This window comes from Anser cygnoides, chromosome 3 (assembly GCF_040182565.1).
Source record: "Anser cygnoides isolate HZ-2024a breed goose chromosome 3, Taihu_goose_T2T_genome, whole genome shotgun sequence".
NCBI lineage: Eukaryota > Metazoa > Chordata > Aves > Anseriformes > Anatidae > Anser > Anser cygnoides.
This window is the reverse complement of record NC_089875.1, coordinates 74,266,727-74,289,802: the sequence shown is the minus strand read 5'-3', so window position 1 is coordinate 74,289,802 and position 23,076 is coordinate 74,266,727. Positions and strand designations below refer to the sequence as shown.

The window sequence follows — 23,076 nt, the reverse complement described above, 5'->3', positions numbered from 1 at the left end:
AAATTAAGGTGCCCACACACAAATTCAATATAGCTTTAATTATTGTACGTGCGGTGCCAATTAGGCACACACCAAAAGCGAGCGGTGCATTTGTGATTTGACAGCTGATTTATTATGGTTCACCTCACACACCTCAGCCAGCACTGCCTGAGTCAGGGGCAGAGAAACCAGCCCTTTGTGTACGGACAGCTTGCTCCTAACCCTGTGCTTCACAAGGAAGCAGCAGCCAACAGAAACATTTCTTCTTAAAATCCAGCGGGGGGTAGTTTCAAGGTATTCCCTCCATCTTGGGGAGGGAATGCAGGGAAGGTATGGTTTTTGGTTGGCTCATAAACATCTCCAGAAAAGGCACCGAATGCCGTAACATTCACACACGTAACGTGTGTCAAAAGGGCTTCAGTGAGAAAAAAAATAATTATGCAGGGATGAAAACCCAGCCCGCAGCCAGTTTAAACGTGTCGGCCAAGACAGCCAAGATCTGCGGGCTTGCGTTTCAGCAGCTAGGGGCACATCGTCTTCCCACCACATAATTACCACGGGTTTTGATCTTTAGGTATCTCCTAGTGTTGCTTTTCTCAATCCTGGTCAGTCAGCCTTGCTTTTTGGGACGAGAGCCATAGTGTCCTGCCTTGCTGTGTGCAGCTGGGGCGCGCTCGGTGTCCTCCTGCTCTCCCAGCCTGGGCAGGGCCCTTCCTCTAACGCCGCGCTGCTCGCTGTGCTAGCAGCTCATTATCCCAGGCATTTCAAGGCTAATTTATAGGACATGTGGTTGATTTGCATAAGCCAGCCAGTACACAGAAGATGTCTCCACAATAAAGTAGTATGCCAAAATCAGGATTTATGTGAAAACATGAATTCTGGGGGGGGAAGGCATTTTTGAGAAGCTGTTATTAGCACCGATCTCTAAACCAGTATCTCTGATACAAGTCACAGAATCCTGTCTACCTACTGCACGTGAAGCTCCCATATAATTTTCCACAATGAATCGTGCTCGCCTTTTTATTGAGCAAGATGGGTTTTGATCCTTAAAACAGCCTTGAAATGTGAAGGCTGTGCGCTGTTGGCTTTGTCTGAAAGGGAAACAAAATCCCCAAACGGGATCCAAAGGGAAGGCTGCAGGTTCGGCTGTCGCAGCGAGGAGCCTGGCGCGTGCACTGCTCTGATGATTGCACTGACACCAGCAGCACCTTGAGCCGGCTGACATCTGAAGCACGGGTTCTGCCTGTGCTTTGAGTTAGCCGGGCCTTGATCTCGTGGCATCCTGATTTTCTCTCGGAGCTGACCTCGCGGTCTCTGCTCGCGCAGCCCCGCTTGTGCTCTGCTGCTTGGAGATGCTGGGTTTGCGCTGCACGGGTCACAGGAGCAAACGAGAGAGTCGTCATTACGGGATCCGGTGGCCGTCCTTGATTTATGCGTTATTGTTTTTTTAAAACAATTACAAAATAAGAGCACTGGGAGAAGTGTTTTAAGCGCACCATTCCCCTACAAGGTGACAGTGTAGGGTTGCCACGGAGCAGAATGGCTACTGGCTTTCTTTCCGTGATTTCTAACACCAGTCTGCTTCACCTCCAGGTACAGATGTTTTTTCTCCCTTCGTTGCAAAGACCGCCAGGGATTTGAAAGCAAAGTCGGTTTCTTTATTCTATCCCTAATACGTCTTCTGCCATTATGAGGCCTCTGAAGAGCACATTAAGTCCATATTTACCCCTGTGCAATCTAATTAACTTCCAGAATAACTGTGCAGGTGTAACTGAGATCTCAGTTTGAAGGCAGCTTTGCTCCATTTATTATAATTGAAGGAACTGTTTGGCCAGCAGCATTTCTATTAGTCGTAATTCTGTTTGAAACGGAAATAACTTCGTTGTACTTTCGGACTGAGTTTGCAGGAATGCCAGCTAGAATTGCATAAGTGAATGCACATATATCTGCTTACTTATAAATAGGAGCTAACATGAGCTGGAAATCACGTGCACGATAAACATGTAATCCTGCTGCCGTTGCTGCAGATTCATTTCCCAAGGCAGAGCTGGGGTTTCAGGAGTCTGATTTCAGCGCCTCAATTGTTTCAAAGGTCTGAGCAGCACTGGTCGTTTGCTTGGGTGCATCGTGTGTAGTCCCAGCTAGGTGGAAACTGCAGGGTGTATAACACCTTCTTCAGCTTGAACCTGAAGTAAACAGAGGGAAATAACATGTCGTAGGAAGAGAAGTACTCTAGATAAAGATTTGTTGTTGTTGTTTTAGGTCTTGTTGCTGTATCTGTTATTCTAGCTTTTGAAATTAGCTTTTTTCAATTGCAGAAAGGTGTTAATTTTTTTATCAAATTGTACTGCAGGTGACACAGGACTGATCACATTAGCCTGAATGTAATGGGTATGTTCAATAGGAACTATATATATATATTTTCACTCTTTTCTAACTCAAATCACTTTTTGCTATTCTAAGATGTTTGTTAGAAGCACATTTTTTCCTCTGGGGATTTACAGCTTCTCTTGGTGTTTTGATTACTTGTGAATAACTGATAGAAAACCCCTTACACGTGTGTCTGTGATGTACAGCATTGAGCCGAATTGGATTTTGACTGATCCCACATATCCAAAGCTACTGCATAAAACAGGAATCATTTGTAACGCAGTCAGACAAGAAAATCTTCCTTCTGCAACTTGACTCAAATTTGTTATGTGTACAGCTTCATGAAGTTCAATAGATGTAAATACAGATTAATTATTTAAAAAGTAATAGGAAGGAACGAGCTTCCAAACATGTAGTGCTTAATTATTTAAAACCTATAATGGAATTTCAGCCCTCGTGCATACCTCAGACCTCTCGTTGTGCTTGGACAAGTGCCTGAGGTTAACTGGCACGTCCCCACCTCCCAGTCATCTCCCTTCCTATATCGCAGGGTGATAAATGTGCAGGGTAAATGTGAACAGCAGTCGATATTCCCAGTCATGTCTACTGGTAAATACGCTGCACTAAACTCTGTCTTCCTTTCCCCCATTACTGTATTGCATCCTGCAATGAGCGTTTCATATAACAAGGTGTGTACGAGTGTGCAAGTGCTCACACGTGTACCTCACTGCAGAGCACCAAATCCTAAAGTCTGGGATTGGGCAAAGCCCCTCGTGATTGCCGATCCTAGAGTGGAAAGAGAGCCCCATGGTAATGTTGCACTTTGTTCATGTGATGGTGGTGGTTCAAGGACCACCCTGTGTGGTTGCACTAGATGCTCTAAACACTTGCAGGAAAACCTGATCCCCGTTTCAAAAACCTCATACTCTGAGTAGGCGAGCCAAGTAAGGGGAAGCCTTCTCCCCATTTTAAGAGGAGGATTAAAGATACAGAGTGAAGGTAAAGAACATACGAGCCTGTTAACTTGCTCCTTCTGTAATCAGCGGAGAGAGAGTCTGCCGGGACCAATTCAGAAGCTCCTCATTATGTGGCTGCCATGATCCACCCTCCGGAGATGCCTACAGTCTGCCCCGGAGCTGGGCAATCAAAGTCAATGCCTGAAATTGGGCCATCCACATTATTTCACTCCCTACCCTTCCCCCTGTGCAAAGTTACTCAAGGATTTTCTGTTTTCTTAATGCCAATCTGGCGAGTCCTGTCTCAGCGCCTTACCTACCTTCCCTTCCTTCTTCTACTGCTGGATGTCACTGGAGGAGAAGCACTTGACCCAGGGTTGGTGTTAAAATAAATGTAAATAAAAGCCCTTAAAATAAAAGCAAACGTTTCAGCTGCATAGAACAACCATATGGCAAGGAGTCTGTAGGTGATGGCCACTGGTCTTCAGTTGGCAGCCAGCTCTCGGCTGGTTTGATGAGCAGCATTCCCAGCGAAACAACAGCTGCTGCCAGAAGGAAATTCTGCAGGAAGACCAGCAGAAGGAGAAGGGCTGGAGAAAGCTAGGTGGATTTAGTCCTTGAGGAGGAGTCTAGAGGGCACAGCACTTTGGAGAGCTTTGCATGCAGTCGCTTGCAGGGTGAGGGTTTAAATGCATTATCTTCTTCGGTCCTGCTGTGCATCTTCCGCATAGCTGCTTTGTCGTGCACGCTATGCAGTGAGAGAATCATCTGCATGATCTTCCGAGTATAGCAGTGTTTGCCATGATGTATTCACGTGCTAAAATCTATGCAGTCGCAGCCTGCATCACCCACAGAGGCAGGGAGTGAGTGCATTCCCTGCGGGATCCCTCTCACCGTGCTGCTTACCGAATAGCGCGCCTGGTGCCTTGTGCCGTAACGTGCCCTCCTTGGTGAGAAGTTAATGCCTGGTGCCAAATTCAGCTCTCGGTTACATGGTTCAAACTGAAAAAACAACACTGGCTCCGGTGGCATTACCCCAGGTTCATCCAGGGCTCGCTAAGAATAGACTTGGTTTGTGTAAATAGCCGGGAGTCAGGTACGCACCAGGGCTGAACACTGCTAAAGAGAGGACAAACAAAGCGTATTCTCTCTTTTCCTTTGGGTAGAAAAGACCTAGTGGGACGTTTTTCTCACATTACCCTGCTTAGAAAGAGGTAGGTGCAAACCACCGTGGAAGAAGGGGCATTTCCCATGGCTCGAACACCAGCAGGTGCCTCAGGCCTGACGGAGCACCGCGGCAGGCAGTGCAGGGCGTGAGGGCTGGCCCTCTGCTGGCCTGGGTCACCAGCAAAGCTGGGGGCTGCCCCACCGGCACGGCCAGCAAGTGCTGTGACAGCAAGCCCGGCTTCACGGCAGGAATGGCCTTAGTAAAACAAGAGGGGCATCGGCGGAAGAAGGCTGGGAAGCTTTCACACACATTTCTTCACCATACGTTTGGCTCTAGGCTGCAGTTTCAGGCCTTCATAACTCCTCGTTTATTAAGACTAAAATCCTGGAAAAGAGTGGTTTAAGATAGCTAGTGGCCATAATAGTCATGGTAAAATCCTCCTACCAGCGACAGAGTAAACTTTTTTCCCTTTCCCTTTCCCTTTCCCTTTCCCATTCCCTTTTCCTTTTCCTTTCCCTTTTCCTTTCCCTTTCCCTTTTCCTTTCCCTTTCTCTTTCCCTTTTTCCTTTCCCTTTTTCCTTTTCCTTTTCCTTTCCCTTTTCCTTTTCCTTTTCCTTTTCCTTTTCCTTTTCCTTTTCCTTTTCCTTTTCCTTTTCCTTTTCCTTTTCCTTTTCCTTTTCCTTTTCCTTTTCCTTTTCCTTTTCCTTTTCCTGCTTTCTTCTTTTCTATTTTTTCTTTTCTATTTTCTTCTATTTTCTTCTTTTTCTCCTTTTTTCTCCTTTTTTTCTCCTTTCTTTTTCCTTTTCCCTCTCCTCTCCCTCTCCTCTCCCTCTCCTCTCCTCTCCTCTCCTCTCCTCTCCTCTCCTCTCCTCTCCTCTCCTCTCCTCTCCTCTCCTCTCCTCTCCTCTCCTCTCCTCTCCTCTCCTCTCCTCTCCTCTCCTCTCCTCTCCTCTCCTCTCCTCTCCTCTCCTCTCCTCTCCTCTCCTCTCCTCTCCTCTCCTCTCCTCTCCTCTCCTCTCCTCTCCTCTCCTCTCCTCTCCTCTCCTCTCCTCTCCTCTCCTCTCCTCTCCTCTCCTCTCCTCTCCTCTCCTCTCCTCTCCTCTCCTCTCCTCTCCTCTCCTCTCCTCTCCTCTCCTCTCCTCTCCTCTCCTCTCCTCTCCTCTCCTCTCGTCTCTCACAATTTGGAGGACATGCATGCTGTTGCTTTCCCCACCTTTTCTTTTCCCTGTCCCTAATTTCAGCCTTACCTGCTCCATCTGCCAGTGCCTAGGAGTGAGTCTAGCAGTCGCTCAGTGGAAGCCACTCTGAGTCTGACTTTGTGCTAAGAGAAGGGGAAGGGGAGCCGGGACCACACCAGCGGGCTCTGGGTTTTAGCTGGGATCCGAGCTTCAGAGCAGGAGGAACTGGAGGGATGCAGAATGAGGCCTGTGTGCGTGGCAGAGTGATTTCATGTGCTTGGCTTCATCTGCTCCAGACCCCGACTCCGGGGGAAGCAGGAAAATGAGTTCCACTCTCCATGCCTAATCTGCAAGAGATGGGACACGTCTCGGTCCCGCTCTGAAACCAGTGTGACAAACTTTTCCTTGATCCAGGCACATTTTGGATCTGGCCCAGGGTTGTTCTAATCAGATGTGGTTTCCAGAGAGGAGGCTGCTCTTTAAGCTGGGGTGCGGGGTGGTGCGTACCATTACCAACCAGTAATTCTCCAAGTGTGAATCACAAGCAGTCAAATCTGGAACAGTTTTGACTCCCTTCAAAGCCTTGTGGACCGAAACCCGGCAAAGCTCCTCTTGGAAAGTTTTGATCTTTTTTTTTCATCCATTTTTACTAACACTCAAGTCAATCTTTCCCTAATCAAGTCAATCTTTCCCTAATGTTATTTTTCCAAGTAAGCAGCTGATGTAGTCCCTCAAGGATTTTATATGTTTGGGAGAGGTGGGGAAAAGTGTGCAGGGGGTCTGCCCCAGGTAGGTGGTGAGAGTTCTGCTGCAGCCCACGCTGTGGTAATAATGTATATTTTATAGCACATGGAGCAAGTGGTCCTGGCCTCTAGATGTTATTGAATGATAAAGAATACCATGTAATAATAAAGTCTGAAGATCCCCGACCTAGATAGACAGGTGGAAAATGTATATATACACACCACATATATACATTTGTATGTATATATATAGTGCAAAGCACCCAGAGACTTCTATAAGCCTCTTGCTTGTCCAAGTATAAATCAGAAGAAACAACACGCAAATCTGTGAGGGTTACAGCACAGTGAAATGGCAGAGGTGAGAGGAAGAATTAGACTTAAAACTCTTCATTGCAGGTAAATAAAGATTTCTCTAGGTTTCAGATTGCATTCCTACTTGCTGTTCTACAGACTTATGATATTTCAAAACTGGATTACAGTAATATTTTCTGGACCCAGTAGTGTTACATTTAAGTCTGAGTGATTTAATGGGTGTTCGGTGGTGATTTCAGTCCAGGTGAAGTGGTACTGGCCTCCAGCAAAGCCTTAGGCAAAAGCATCATGTGTTAGCAAAAAACATTAACCTGCCCCTCAAACCTCCTCATTATTACATTTATAGTCCTGTCAACCATCTTATGAGCCACTGGAAACATAATGGAGGGGGTTTTATTGTTATTTTTATATTCTCTTGAATATTAAAAGGAAAATATATTGGAGAAAAAATACATATAAGATATTACTAGATATAAATTCTGGACAGATGAGCCACATGGGTTATTTTCTGTCTCACAATGTTACTTTGCTATATGACCAGAATAAAGTTTTGTTCAGAAAAATAGGACGAACATGTTTATTCGGGTATTGAATAAGAAAGTGAATTAATTAGAGAATATAAATCTTCATCTGGCTTCTTAAGATTTCTGCAGACATGGTAGCATGAGGTTGTTAAGAGTGAAGATTTTGGTCATTTTGTAAGGGAGATACTATTCAAGGTTAGCAGAGTGCCCCTCTCCTCTTTTGCCTTTGAGTTTCCTGTGCTTAACAGCACCTGTAATTCTCAAAGCAATTTGCTGTAAGCATTTGCAGTGTTAATGGCTCGCAGTTTCCCTTCATTTCTGTGGTTGCTGGGGCTCGTTGCAGGGAGTGCTGGAAAGCGTGCGGGCTCCATTATTTCCTCCTTTTCTGCTGGTTGACATCTGCCCTGCAGAAGAAACCTGTGCTGGTGTTCGGCCCTGTCCTGCAGCCCCTGGGTGGGAGCGTGGGGCTCCAGGGCTGGAGAGGAAATGCATTTCCACTCTCTGAGGGAAAGGGAGATGGGGGGGATGTCCTAGTGAAACCTTCCCCTGCTGCCCCAAAGCGGTGGCAGGCATGAGACACTGTGAAGAAGTACTTACAGGCCCCTAAAGTGTTTTTTCCAGCCGCTAGCTTTGTTTTCTTTCTTTTGGTTTCCTGAGTATTCAGCGCCGACAGTCCTTGTCCGCTTCTCAAGGTGTTTACAGCACTTCTCACTGCTCGTGCTTTGCAGGGCTTTAGCGGCAGCAGTTTGAGGAGGCACTTCACTGTCACCTTTAGGAAGAAGCAAAGCTCTCACTGTGGCATGAACAGCTTAAGGATCACAGAAAAGGAAAATCACCTGTCTGTAGAACGGCACGTACTGTGGTTCACCAAGACTCCCCGCTCCACCTACTCAACATAGCTGTTTCTGGCTGCTCGGTTTTCTCCTAGATCGTTTCAGGAACAGGGGAAGTTTAGGAATGCACATCATGGGAAGTCTTGGCCTGGAAGTGAGTCTTCAGGCTGACCGTTGCCCACATAGCCCAAATCAGACTGCTTGCCACCGGTCTGCCAAGCTGACTTCTCCCAGTGCCACCCACGGAGTAAGGAGCAGCACGGTGCAGACACTCAGCTGACTCCACACTTCCCTGCCCTCAAATCTGGCTTGCTAAGAACGAGGCTACAGACACACCTGAGTGGTCTCCTGTCCAGCCAGGCTAAGTCTGGAAGAGGAACTGCCTCTTGGCCTTTTGGTGTTGGCGCAGCACCGTGCAAATGTTGGGCTGCTGCTTGCAGATCTGCATCAGCCATCTGATGAGCTTGAGGCTTGAGGGCTGCTTGAGACCTGAGCTTGGGGCTTGGTGGCTGGAGCTGGGGTTTGCTGTGCCCCAAAATCTTTCGCATGTTGTGGGTCTGCTCCAAGGCCAATTGACTTGACAAGGTTTCTCAGGTCCTCCATTATCCTTGGAAAGGGCATTTGGGTTCTTGAGGCATTTCAGAAAGCGTGAGCCTTGGTGAGACAGGTTGTCTGTCCTGCTGAAGGTGTTTGCACCCCTGCCCCTCCTGTTCTTGCCCTTCTTTCGTCTTCTGCAGCATATTAATTGTATTCAGGGCTTATGTCACTGCTGGAGTGATGGCCATAGCCATCAGTAGTGAAACAGCAGTATGGATGTGCCCTGTAATCAGCTCCTCTATAGCATGTGTGTAAAAACCCCGCATTACAGATTTTAAGCTTTAAATGCTATTATTGTCCCATTCTGTGTTATTTCAGACAGGAAGGTTTCTGGGGAGAAGAACTTCCCTCTTGGCAAATCCCACTTCACACTACATTCATTTTCCCTGAAGTTTTGCCCACCGTACTGTGGGCTTCACCACTGCTTTCAGATCCAGAGTTCTTACTGCGGTTTCAAAGCTGGAAACACAGAGCTCAGCTGTTTATGTGCAAAATCAAATACGTAGCCACTTTGATGAAACGAGAACCAACCTGGATTTCCACCGGGCATTAGCATAACTTACATTCATTGCTTTTGGCCATAAGCACTAAAAAGCCCTTCAAAACAAAGGTACACAAGTGCTTTGAAAAGACTATGTTTTAAATAACACAGGTGACAACCGCAATGATTCAAAAATGAAATCAGTTTATCATTAGCCATTAATTACCAAATAGCTCTATTTTCTCCTTATGCTTCATGTAGCTTAGATTTTTGCATAATTAGAGTGAAAAATGGAGACAGGGTAGGTCTTGCATTTAAATGACAGAAATTCAGTATTCACTCCTCAAAAAACTGCAGTAAAGGTTTTCAGGTAGAGAAGTTTAGGAGGGTTACATCATCAAAAGGAAAAGCAAGCAAGCAGAAAAGCTTTGCTCTCTTTTAAACGGGGAGGTTGAAAAAACTTCAGATTTGTTGCAGGACGGTTTTAAGTTGTAGGCGACTGCAGTGTTCTGTTTTGTAAACTGTTTTTGCACAAAGCTACAAACATTGTAAAAATCTGTTTTCATTCACACCTAGCATTGCTACGAGCTGTATTATAACCACATTCACAGTTAGAGCCTGCCTCGGGGTTCCTTCGCAGCAGGTTTCATCTGGAATGACGTTTTTTTTTTTTTTTTTTATAATAATCATTCCATTCAAGTGGAACAATCGTAATGAAAAATTATCATGAGGCATCTTGGGCAGAAAAACCCTGACACAATAAACACGCTGAATGCTGTGCAATAAGCACGCTGCAAATGGCGATTGAGCCTGGGTAACTGCTTAGAGCCACCGTGCTGGATGCCACCTATTATTTGAGATTTGGTGGTGAAAGAGCATTAATTCTTAGTAATGGTGGCTGAGGCATGAACTTTGGTTACAGTTGTCTTGAAAGTAGATGCTGTGAACTGCTCCTGGCTCTTGGTACAGTTTGTATCCTTCCCTGTGGGCCAGCACACGGTGCTGGACACACTGAGCTCTGTGTCCCCTCCCCAGGCACTATGTCTTTCTCAGGAGGAAGCCTTCCTGTGCAGAACGGGTCCAGGGGCTGCATTTTGGAGGAGGATTGGGTATGGAGACACAGGACGCCTCGATGAGCAACGGCAGGTTTTGCAGCTTCTAACGAGGCTGCACCCACTCTGTCACTTGGTTCAGTAACTCAGACGGAAAAAAAGCACAACAGCATTATGAAAAGGAAAAAAGCCTTTCAGTTATGAATTTGAATTCCACTGTGCTGATTATTGCTAACCTCTCAAAGGAGTTTGTCTTTTGCTGTTGTCTCTGGGTGGAGCACACCCACCTCCTCCTCCTCCTCACTCTGACCCTGCACATCTGAGCAGAGCGTGGCCATGTCCTGCTGGAGATCTCCACGTGCTCGGTTTCCCAGACGGCACAGCAGGGTGCCTAGCTTCTGCTTCTTAATATTCATCATCTTTCTGAGTCAGAAAATGCTAAAAGGGAGCTTGAGCGCCTTGGAGCTGAGGCAAACATAGCTGAAGGTGCCCTCCTGGCCCAGTGGGGCTCTGAGAGAGCAGCTCCGTGGGCCAGCCCACAGGAGGTGCATGGGGTGGGGATGAAGTGTCGGGACAGACCTCTGGGTGGCTGCTGCTGCTTGCTGCAGGAGTCAGTCCGACCCAGAGCTTCTTCCTGCTCACAGGTGTTGAACTCATCAATGCTCAAGATAAGGCTCTTGGCCCAAAGCTTCTCCATGCTTGGTCATGCAACAGGCTGCAGAGATGGGGCTGTGTGCAGGATTTAGCACCCTGGGTGGGATCCATGAGGGGATTTGCTTAGAGATGACTATTGCCTTTTGGGTGGCTTGCTCTGAAGAGAAGCTTTGGTGGTGGAGAAAGGGAGGAAGGCTGGGGGGCAGCAGGAAGACACACTGCCCAGCAACCTGGGGGGGCTGGCAAGGGGAGCTGAGGGAGGCTTTAAACTCCTTCACCCTTTAAAGACAGTTAGGCACCTGGTTCTTCAGGACATGCAGATCTGCTTTCTTTCCTTTTAATACACTGAGATTTTCCCTGGCGTCCTGCTGGCAGTGCTTCGCAGCCTTGCCCTGCTGAAACTGGGTGGCAAGGCACTGTGGTGTCCGTACCACAGCCTCTGCCCTAGGCTGGGTGATCTGGGCACAGGGAAGTGGGGCTGAGTTGAGTGTGAGAGTACTGGTGTGACTCTTTCGGGTGTTTGCTAGAAACCTGTCTGCATTTCAAGCCACTTCCTACTATTTACATTGCTGCCGCATCCAGCCTTTGGCAGGCTTCAAAATCCTGAGAGCCTTTGCTGAAAATATGCTTTAGCACACGTATTTCTTAATGAAATAGTGTCTGATACTAGATTATCATTCAGAGGCTGTTGGTGGATGGCACTAATGGACGAACTTTGCACCTGCATTTGACAGCTGGTTAAAGCATTAATTACCCCGCGCCTGAAGGCCTAGGCCCAGCCCTGTGCAGCGCTGCAGGACGTCCATGTTGTGCCCGCGGGTCACCTCGCGGCCAAGTCTGGACATCTCTGTCAAAAGAAAGATACGGATGCCAACGGGAACGGCTTTCATCCCCTCTTAGTGTTGGAGCAGTATGAGCGTCACAGGATCCCTCAGCCCCGGCTTCCTCGGTGTTCCCGTATCGGGCGCGAGTCGTGTTTCTGCTGATGCGGTGTCTTCCGAGTAGCCCCGCGGTGTAGATTGCCGGGCGTTTCACAGGAAAGCGGATGAATGATATCAAGTCATTGAGCTTATAAGTAGCACGCTGGCAACCCGCCACTAAAATATAAATACATTAAACGTACTGAAGGAAATGTTCATTCTGTTGTTTAGCGTTGGACATGCCCCAGTTAGGTAAATTCAATCTTCTTGAGGGTTGTTGTGTTACGGCTGAATGAGATAGGCAGTTATCTCATTACCGATCTTCCTGTCATTCAGTTTTTGTGCTTTGGCATTTGTGGTCTGCAGTGTGCTTGCCCCAGAGCAGTGCTGTGAGTATTTTCCAAGGGAGATGGAGGTGCTGTAGGGGTCTGGCACCACCTTGCAAGGCCAGACCCTTCGTCTCTGACATCTTCACAGCCCTGTGTCCCTTGTCAGTCACAGCTCTAAGGGTCACACCTCCTTTTGGATAGAAACGTATGAGATGGTTGGGTTTGTTAGGAAATGTCTGAAACTCGTCATTGCAGTGTGTATTTTCTCAGTCCCTTCAGAAATGCCCCAGCCTCGTGCCTGCTCCCGCAGAGGCCGGTGACCAAGCTCTTGGTGGCCCCAGGCTGAGCAGGGTCTGCCGTTAAGCTCAAAGCTGGCTGACTGCGATAAAGAGGGGTCTGTTCATCGCTTTCCTGGGCACTGGGTCAGACCTGATGGCCATGGTCCTGAGGCACCAACTCTCCTGACCAACCTATGGCATCCGGGGGAGCTGCTCCCACGTGGAGGCAGAGCCAAATCCTAAGTGGCATTTGCAGCCCCTCTGCGCCGGCTCAGCTCCCCTCTTATTGTATGGTGAAGGGGAAAGGTAAGGCAGGAAAAAGGAAGTGAAAGGAATAGATGAACAGAGAGGTTTTGAGCTGCTTATGAAGAGTGATGGTGCTCTGTACGGAATACAAGTACTTAAAAAATAAGACATTTGCTGCGTATTTTATAGATAAAATGTTATTGTATTGAACTGAAGGATATATATGTTTCACCTATCACATCTGAACTAATCAGTGTAGGCTTTTAGAAGAAGCCTGTAATTACTCTGAGCACGTCATTAGTTAGATGTAAAATGAATGATATTACTCCATTTTATTACCTCTAGTGATATAGCCATTTGTATCATAAATTCATTGACCTCATCTTAAATGATCAATCCTGTAAGACAGACTTGATTCATTAATTCTTAAGTGACATTTTTTCTCCTCCAGTAATTTTCTCCTCATGGCAGGGACTGTTTTTCTGTGTTTTAGTGTGGTATTCTAAGGTGTCCTGTTGCCTGCATAAGACATGCACATTTTATACTCGTATCTTAAGTAATCTGCATAGACTGATTGCTCACATAAATAGATACAAAAGTAGTGAAACACATAGATGTAGTAGATAGACATTTCTCACCAATGTTAACTCCAGCACTTTGGGATGTTGCATAAAATCAATGAGATAATGATGAGATATTTGGCCCAGCCAGGATGTTCAGAGGAACAGAATTACTGCCTTTAATTTCTGTGGCTTTAATTAATTTTATCTAGTGATAAAATATACAGAATGGTCTGTGATCAATATGTGAGGGAGGCAGGCAGACTTCAGAGCTTCTTGTACCTCAGTGAATTATTGAAAACAGGAGAAATCCGTAGAGAATTTCTAAGCAGGATTTCTAAATATTTTACCCAGGAAGAGAAAATATTTGTTTAGCTTCCAGTGACATAGGAGCCCACTTGAGATAAACAAATCAATACAGCAATAAAACATGAAAGTATTTCAGTGAATTTTCCAACTGATAACTAATAAAATTAAATGATTAGAAAAGAAGCCACAAGTGGTTTTGTTTCTGTTTTTTGCTTTTGCTTTTGTTGTATTTTTCTTTCAGGCTGCTTAATTAAAGTCACCGAGGGGCTCTTCCTAGAAAGATATGGGGGCTGTTTCTACTCTCTCCTATTTATTGGTGCTTCTTTAGCACTGGCCATACAAGTTCAGAGCTGGTTTGCTTCCTTTGCCCTGATGGAAGGGCAAGCCTTGCCTGAGCCATCCCAGGACTACACCCAGATCCTGTGCAGCGGCCGCCTCTGGGACCACTCTCCTGGTCTCTCCCCTGCAAACAGGCACCGCTCTGATGGGCGCTGGGGTGGGGTGTGCTTCATCCTGCCACAGCCTGCCTGCCCATGGAGACCCCCTGCTTTTTTGCTCATCTCGTGCAGTAAGAGCCTACCCTGCAGAAGCAGTGCAGTGGTTTACATCCCAATACTGTACGTGCAAAATAGATAGCGTTTTGTTACTGCAGCAGTGAGCTTTAGAGCAAAAATTACTTTAAGGTAAATCCAGGAGCATTACTGAGATGAACAGCATCTTATTAATTCACGGCATAGACTCACAAATTCCCCTTTTGTCTGCTTGGAAGGCTGTGGCAAGCCAGAAAATTTCAGGAGGTCAATTATAAGGTGTTTCCATCAGCTCATCCAGGGATGGGGCGGTGTTGATTTGCCGGGCGGGTGGCAAAATCCATCGCCCTGCCAAATACCCGGGATGGTTCAGTGCCCACGGCCACGTATTTGTGGCGAGGGGTTGCAAAGCCCCCGTGCTGGCTGCGCCAGCGCTGATCCCTGCTGCGGGAGCCGAGGGAGAGCTGGCGCCTCGCAAAACCCCCGTAAAACCTGGGCAGACTTTTAGCAGGCTACGTTGTCAGTGTATGCTCAGCGCAGGGGTGGCCCCGCTTGTAACACACTTTCTTCCTTGTGTGGGTCATTGTGGGGGGGATAAACCCGCAGTAATGCTGCCAGAGCACCACGGGGCTGGGCACCCTCTGATTTATCTCACATAGCGCCGCATGCCTGTGCCCAGCCTGGACCCGGCATCGCCATGCTTCAGCAGTGACTTCATAGTTGCTATTTCTCCAGTAATTATTTAGTTTGATTTAAAACTTGGGATTAAAACTTCCTGGTAGAGAAAGGGAGTGTGTGCATGAATGGGGCGGGGAGGCAGGGAGGGAATCGAGCAGCAACCAGACTGGGTAACCCAAAGGTTGCGCAGTCAAAATAAGCGGTCTAATAGCCTGTCGGGGGGTGTGCATGTGTGCGTGTGTATATATATATTAAAGATATATTACTGAAAACTCAAAAATGTCACCACTGTTTATATTAAAGGAAAGCTGAGAGTTAAATGAGATGGGTAATCAGATGCCCGACATATGTTGTTTTGAATTGTTTATATGGCCAATCATTATTAAAATTAATTATCCTTTTAATGCAGTCTTTTCACAATCCTATTCCTTTTTTTCATACAAAAGATAGTCATTTCAAAACAAGCTAATATTGGCTGTTTGGAAAAGGCAGAGCAAACAATACTGTGATGTATTCTGACATGGTCATAGGCGCAATGTGCTGGTAGAAAGCACCACAAATCTCTGTCAGTGGAGTATTTTGAGAGCTAATGTAAATGACAAAAATGGTTTTTTGTGTGTGTGCGTAAAATTCTGTCAAAAAAGTAAGGCACTGAAAAATCTGACATCTGTTTATCTGTTTATAGCTATGGCAAGATTACTCATATTAATTCTTGTTTAAAATGCCATATGAAGGAAAGGCATTTGTGCAAACAAGAGTCATATTTGAATTGTAGATCATGTCTTCACCATCTGTGAGAGCTGTTGGTGTTGCAAAATTAATGTGTTAATGAAATCACAATAATTTCTCTGAAGTAATGGATTCTGAAGCCTAGAATGACTATTTTTTGAACTTTGGTGTCTAGTGGTTTACAACTGGGAAAACCTTTCACGGCTTAATTAGTTCTGCAGCCTTAATTTAAAAAAAATAAAAAAAATTTGGCTGTGCCTTTACCACACCAATAGTGACACAGAAAAGGATTAAATGGAAAGGAGAAAAACATTAAAAAAAAACACCCGCAATGCAAACTTTTTGCGGTAGTATTTGAAAAGTTGCTAAATAGGCCCTTGCTTGCCAGGAAGTTTTACTCAAAGTGCCTAGTACACAAAAGTGGGCAAACAGCTCCGAAAATAATTCCAGCTTGCCGAAACATCACAAATTGGGGTTATTTGAACCTTACACAAATTTCCTGACTGTTTCCAAGTTACTCCTTGGACTAATGGGCAAGAAATGAATGGGTGACTGATACTTCTGCTTTGTGATGCCATTTTAAAATTCTGCACCTTTTCCAAGTTACTGTTTAATGCTATTAATACAGTACAATACAATAAAAAATATTAGAGTGTGCTACAGTTTAGCAGAAATGATTTGCTTTCATTTCCAGCAACTTTCAGAGTCCTTTCCCAGTTATCGTACTTACCGTGTAATATTGCATCAGAGATGGTAAAGGTGTGCTTAGATTACCACTGAGGAGTAATCACAGACATATTCAGATGGATTTTGTATACATACATATGTGTGTTATAACAGTTTATGCCAGCTGAGGAGTCTCCTCTGTGGTATAGCTATAATATATATAATGTACTGTATATGGTAGGATTGAGACCATGGTAGCATTCAATTCTCCAGTATTTGGGGGGAAAAATAGTTTTCACAAATGTAACTATTATTTTTCTGCTAGAAAAACAATGTATTTAGAAAACATCTGAAAAATGACTTTAAAAATATCACTATGAAGAGAAGATTGCTTTTCTTGCCTGATCTGATTTTATTACTGTGTTGTAGGTATGTGACTGGTGTAAGCACATAAGACACACAAAAGAGTATCTGGATTTTGGGGACGGGGAAAGAAGGCTTCAGTTCTGCAGTGCAAAATGTCTCAATCAGTACAAAATGGACATTTTCTACAAAGAGACACAGGCCAATCTTCCAGCTGGACTGTGCAGTACATTACATCCTCCAGTCGAAAATAAAGCAGAAGGCACTGGGGTACAGCTGCTGACTCCAGATTCTTGGAATATACCGCTAGCAGATGCTCGGAGAAAAGCCCCATCCCCAGCGTCTGCAGCTGGCCAAATTCAAGGTCCTGGACCATCAGCGTCTACCACTGCCTCTCCGTCTGACACTGCCAACTGCTCTGTCACTAAAATCCCCACGCCAGTTCCCAAACCTATTCCCATCAGTGAGAATCCAAATATTCCACCAGTTTCTGTCCAGCCACCTGCTAGCATTGTGCCTCCAATTGGTGTCCCACCTCGCAGTCCTCCCATGGTGATGACAAACCGTGGGCCAGTTCCTCTGCCCATATTCATGGAGCAGCAAATTATGCAGCAAATCCGTCCACCATTTATCCGCGGGCCGCCTCACCATGCCTCAAATCCTAACAGCCCTCTGTCGAATCCAATGATCCCTGGAATCGGTCCGCCACCAGGTGGTCCCAGAAATATGGGCCCCACCTCTAGCCCCATGCACAGGCCGATGCTCTCCCCTCACATCCACCCCCCCACAACCCCTACCATGCCTGGGAATCCTCCGGGCTTGCTGCCGCCTCCCCCTCCTGGAGCTCCTCTGCCCAGTCTTCCCTTTCCCCCCGTCAGCATGATGCCAAATGGTCCTATGCCTATGCCACAGATGATGAACTTTGGACTGCCATCCCTCGCCCCGCTGGTGCCACCCCCGACTCTACTAGTGCCATATCCCGTCATCGTCCCTTTGCCCGTCCCCATCCCCATCCCCATCCCCATCCCTCACATCAACGACTCCAAACCCCCCAATGGTTTCTCCAGCAACGGCGAAAACTTCATTCCGAGTACCTCCAGCGAGACGCCTGGGGCAAAGCCAGCCAACAGCTCCTCATCCCCTCGAGAGTCGAAGCAAGGATCGTCTAAATCCTCCGACTCCTCACCGAGCTGCTCAGGCCAGTCCCTAAACCAAGCTCAAGTGCTTCAGGAGCACGGTAAAAATGAAGTTGTTGACTTGACTGTCAGACCTAGTAGCCCCGTGAACAGTAAATTCGGTTTCCCCAGCGTGCTGCAGGGCCCACAGGACGGTGTGATAGACCTGACGGTAGGCCACCGGTCTAGGCTGCACAATGTTATCCACAGGGCTTTACACGCCCAAGTGAAAGTCGAGCGCGAGCCTAACAGTGTTGTAAATTTGGCTTTCGGTAGCTCAGACAAAAGGAACTGCAGCGACTGCAGGGACAACTGCAGCCCAGTGGACTCAAAAACGCTACCGTGCGGTGACGCGGCTCACTGCTGCCCCGTCTCCTTGGCCTCCGGCACGCCGGGACTGGAAGCCGGAGCGGCGGTGTGCAACGTCATCGTGAACGGCACCAAGAGCACCGAGGGTTCCAAGAACCCGGAGCCGCCCCAGGAGCCCAAAAAACCCCAGCCCCCGGAGGAGCTGGCGGTGAGCGAGCTGGAGTCCGTAAAGGAGAACAACTGCGCGTCGAACTGCCACCTCGAGGGGGACGCTGGCAAGAAGAGTGGGGAGGAGCCCCTGGCCGGGGGAGACAAGCAGGACCCGAACCTCAACAATCCAGCGGACGAGGACCATGCGTACGCTTTGCGGATGCTGCCCAAGACAGGTTGCGTGATCCAGCCTGTGCCAAAACCAGCAGAAAAGACTGCTATCGCGCCGTGCATTATGTCAACGCCAATACTCAGCACAGGGCCAGAGGATCTGGAGCCACCATTGAAAAGGAGGTGCCTCCGAATTCGAAATCAGAATAAGTAAAGGTTTGTGTGCCCGCTACTGCCTTCTGTGTGAGTACAATGAGTATTTCCAGGTTGGAGGCCGAGCTCGTGTGGATGTGGCCTTTGTGAAAGATACAGATTCCGATTTATCAGCACTTTCAGAAAACTATTGGTATTTATGCTTTGATATTGTTCTTTGTGTTGTATTGCATTTGTACTTGTTAGTACTCCATCCATCAGCAGCCTCATTACGCTCCTGCTCACAGAACACTTTGTGGCGGTGCTGGCTGTGTGTGGTGTATGTCAAAGTCAGTGGTTTTCTGCCTAGGATATGGCTTAGGTCTGGGCCATTAATCTGCTTACTTATTCCAGCTGAGTTACGCAGCAACTCAAGCCTTCATGATGATGATTGAAATTGCCCTACAGCGTAGCGTAGAGCAGGACGCCCCAGCTGCTTACTGCTAGCTCGGATCCAGTTGACTTACCAAATGGTCATCTCCAACCATCTTGCTTTGGTCTGCCTCCAGATCGTGCCCTGGCTTCCAGCCGGGCTGCTCTCCAGGGGTGAGCTCCCCCTCCCTGAGCTTCCCTTTCTCCGGTGTCGGTGCTTCAGGACTGCCTGCTGTCGGACCTGCCCGCTGTGGCTTAGCTCGACAGGCACTCGATGGGCAGAGGGCAGCTGCGGCACGGCCTGCCCCACGGGGCTCTGCTCTCTTACCTTGTCTTTGGCAAGTCTGCCCCTTTAGAAAAGCAGTTGAGGTTTCCCTCAGCCCCACGGTTGGTGTAGGCATACAGCTCCTTGGAGGGCTGCAAAGCGAGGCAATACAGATAAGTCCACCAACAAGTGTGGCTTGGCCAAGGATGATGCTCCAGAGGCAGAATCCCTTCCTCCCCCCTCCTTCATTCCTTATTTCCAGCCTACTGAATCCCTCTGCTACAACAGCGCCTTTATAAAACTGTTAGTTCAGTACATGTCTGTTGCTTCAAACCTGTGAGCAAGAAACAAATGTAGTTGCATTTGTTTAGATTCACAAGCATGGAGAGCTTCTTTCAGGAAAAGGGAAAATGGTGGGTGTTGCAAGAAATCTGTTCAGCAGCAAAATGCTGACGTTTTGCCGGATGTGGCTTGGTGAGATGCCAGATTTCATTACAATCCACGGAATATTCTGTAGCCTCCAGTAAATCCCTGTCCCTGGTAGCACAAATAGCGACTGCAGCAGTGCAATATGAACATTGCCTTGAGCAGCGTGGCGTCTCCAACCCTAGACTGTGCATGCTGTGGGAGCTGGGATACTGCAATATCTCCCCGCTCCATCAGTGCAGACTAATTGCACCATCAAAGGTACTGCAGTGTAGCCAGGACTCCCTTTTTATTTGTTGCTGTCGCGTTCCCTATTCTGGCTGCAGTGCCGGAAACGTTACCCCCTTTGATCACACGCAGTATTTATTTACTTTCTTCGGTGGAACAGAACCATTATTCTTTGCTCTAGGCATGTGCTGACACATTTAAAAGACACATTTGTAAGAACAGAGGAAGTCTGTAACTTTCTTGGACTAATAACCAACATATACAATAATTCAGACGTTGAATGAATATTTAAGACCTTCACGCTCTCTTAGGTGCTGATGGTAGGGATTTTCCTAAGCCCCTCCAGGTACGGATGGACTATATGCCCATCTATTCTATTATTTGGCTATTTCAGCAGCAAGATCTTTTTTGCAAAACCCAGCGTGCCACCTTTGGAGCTTGAAAAATTGTCTCTGCATAAACGTACGTGTGCTTTTACCTAGGGGTAGTGATTTGATCTAGTGAGAAGCCCACTGCTTGACTGTACCCCTTTTATTTAATTTTAGGACAGCCATGGTTAACACGTCCTTTCCCTTGCTCAGGCTCCCCATAGCTGTGTTTTTGTTTCAAGCCGGTGCTAACAGACTTGCACATTTGCGTGCTGACTCTGTAGTTAAGACAGGCTGCTTCTTAGCGTGCGTTGACTTCCACGTGCCCACTGCTTGCCTGGACCACCCAGGCTGCGGTAATGCCACCTCTCTGAGGTCCTGGTCCCGGGAGGGTTTTATCGTCATCCAGAGCCAGAGTCTTTAAACTCAGAGAGAGCTCTGGCTTCACTGAGTTGTGTTTTTTTTTGCCTGTTGACACAATTATACATGACATCGGGGATAGTGTTTGACAGAGAGAGTGGGTAAACTGAACAGACTGCAATGAAAAGGCAAGAGGGATGCTTTATCACTGAGGTTATTGTCCTCGGCTCTTTGTAGTCTCTAAATGTCAATAACTGCCACTTTGGTTATCCTCAGGAATAACCATTTTCCCATTCACTGACTTTTACATATTCCTTTGTCTCGGTGTAAGGATTGTCTTACAGGAAAGTCTTCAGTTTGCCAGGCAAGATTAATCTGACCCGATATAGACATCGGTAACGAAGACGCAGCTGAGCTAATTGTCTGAACTCCCTTTAAAACCAGCCTAGAGAAACAGGCACTTCAGAGAGACAGTTGAGCTCATCCTGAGTCGACAACTAAGACAGCCGAGATGAATTGTGCCCTAGGAGCGCCTATTTCTCTCTGCTATGAAGGAAACCAAGGGTGACTGGCACAGACCTCGATGTCCCCGTAGACACTGGAAGTTAAGAGAGCCAAGGCCCAGCCTAGGTGTCTGTCATGCTGCTGTGCACGTTGTGCAATAGCTCAGCGTAGCCCAGCAGTGGTTATTAGGCTGTGTTCATCCCTCCTTCCTCCCCAAAAAGAAAAGAAGTAGCCAGAATACACATGAGACCAGGATCTTTGTGTGTTTCAAGGGAAAGAGGATACCCAAAATACGCTGCAGAAATAAACAGGGTGATAACTATCTCATTCCAGCGGGTACCTCAGTGAAATGTGGGTGGGTTTTGAGTCTCTCAAGGCACGCACAAGTGATTTGTGCAGCCCTGATGACTGATTTGAGGTGAGGACTCTCTGGTTTCACACAGAGCCCTCCTTTTGCTAGTGGTGATAGCCCGTCCAGGGGGGCCAGGGGGGCTGCCTGTATTTCTGGCCTTCAGGAAGCCTGTCTGTGAAAGCTGCGTGGGGCTCAGAGCCTATCTGTGTCCGTACAGAGGGGATGAGGGGGAGGAACAGCATCAGTGCAGCCCTGCGCCACTGCCTGGACCTCCACCGTTCCCATGGCCTCCCTGCCCAGGCCCCGAGAAGGGTGGAGGTAAAATCCAGCTCCGTCAGCGATACAGCTGTGGGGAACATCCCTCACCAGACTCCTGACCTGACAGAAATTCTAATAAAACACAAAGAGGGTAGGCTCTGCACTACTAATTGTGCTGACTTGGGCCCCTGGAGTTGTGCATTGTACTGGCCATGCTGATCCGGGAGAAGAAAATGTCCGGAGAGTTTTCTTTTCTCCTGCTCCCCATCCCCCAGCTGGAAAGTCTGAACACATTGCCATAATGTGCAGCTTTTCCTGGATTTTATTTCCTGTCAAATTGTATGAAATGAAGGAAATTAGCCAAATATTTTTACGCTAGAGTTCTGGACAGACAGATTGAATTCGTGTAATGGCAACATGGACTCTCTAAAAAGGAATCAATGCAAGCATGACCCTTTTGGGCGAGTCGCCAAACTCCAGATTATTTAATGTACCAATTACTTGATTATTGGAAGTGCTAATCAGCAACATAATCCTCGATGTTAAAGTTTAGTCTCTCCATCAGGATGTGGACTGTCAAGCTGTTCTAGTTTGATGCAATTCAAAGAACCAGCAAAAGATGTCCCAGTGCCAAAGTCCTACTATGATAAAGCAATGAAGCAAGGAAGACTATTCAGTTGAATGCAGTTTTTTCAAATTTGAGCAACAAGGGTTTCTAAAATTAGTGTTAGTGTCGCCTACCCGTGTGCTCTATGTCCAGGCAGGATCAGTTTTAACCCCATAGTTTTGGTGTAGGGCAAGGTTTCTTAAGCGAATAACTGAAAATGCTAAGGGCTGCTTGGCTTTAACATAATAGTTATTACCATAACTGAATGGAAAATTAAATGGCACAGGCTAAACTCAAAACTAGCTTCTCTCTGTGCGTGTGTGTGCGTTGACTAGTCCTGTGTTGGGGGCAGAGGGGTAAGGAAAGGAAGGAATTTTCCTGCTTGCGTAAGCACAATTTCTCCCAAAAGTAATGGAAATAGTAGGAGTATGGCCACCTACCGAGCCAATCCATATGTCCTGGGGTCAGCATCTGCTGAGTTATAAGCCCAAACTTCCATCTGTCTAGTCCATACATTGTAGTCGTAAAAATGTACAACGAGCAGAATGCTCCAGTTTAGGGCAGAAGTAATATATATCCCACTGTGAACTCCCCTGCCCATAATGGTCCAGCACAAGATTTCCTGCTCTGGTCGGGATTCCTGAGGCAAGGGCCATAGCTATTAACCTCCCTTTCTGCCTTAAGAGTTTTTATAGCTCCCCAGTCACTGTAGCATCTATCTACCAGCATCACACCCTGCCCTCGCTGCTCTGACCGGAACAGAATTTGACCCTAAAGGTATGCTTGAAAACAGATTTTATATATTTACACGCATTTTTGCGCCAGTCATCTTTGTTGACACACTACTATGGGCCAGAGCCTTAGCTAATTTTAACTGGATGTAG

At 47.0% G+C, this 23,076-nt stretch overlaps 1 protein-coding gene across 2 annotated transcripts in view; it reads left to right on the top strand.

Annotated features, from left to right (window-relative positions):
- Nucleotides 1–23,076, top strand: part of SOBP (sine oculis binding protein homolog) — a 109,980-nt gene that overhangs the window by 74,198 nt on the left and 12,706 nt on the right. For both annotated transcript variants that reach the window (XM_066994444.1, XM_066994443.1), the window contains one exon: nt 16,522–18,476. In XM_066994444.1, the coding sequence (XP_066850545.1) occupies nt 16,522–18,474 (1,953 nt within the window). In that variant the 3' untranslated portion in view covers nt 18,475–18,476. The remainder of the gene's footprint in view (nt 1–16,521; nt 18,477–23,076) is intronic.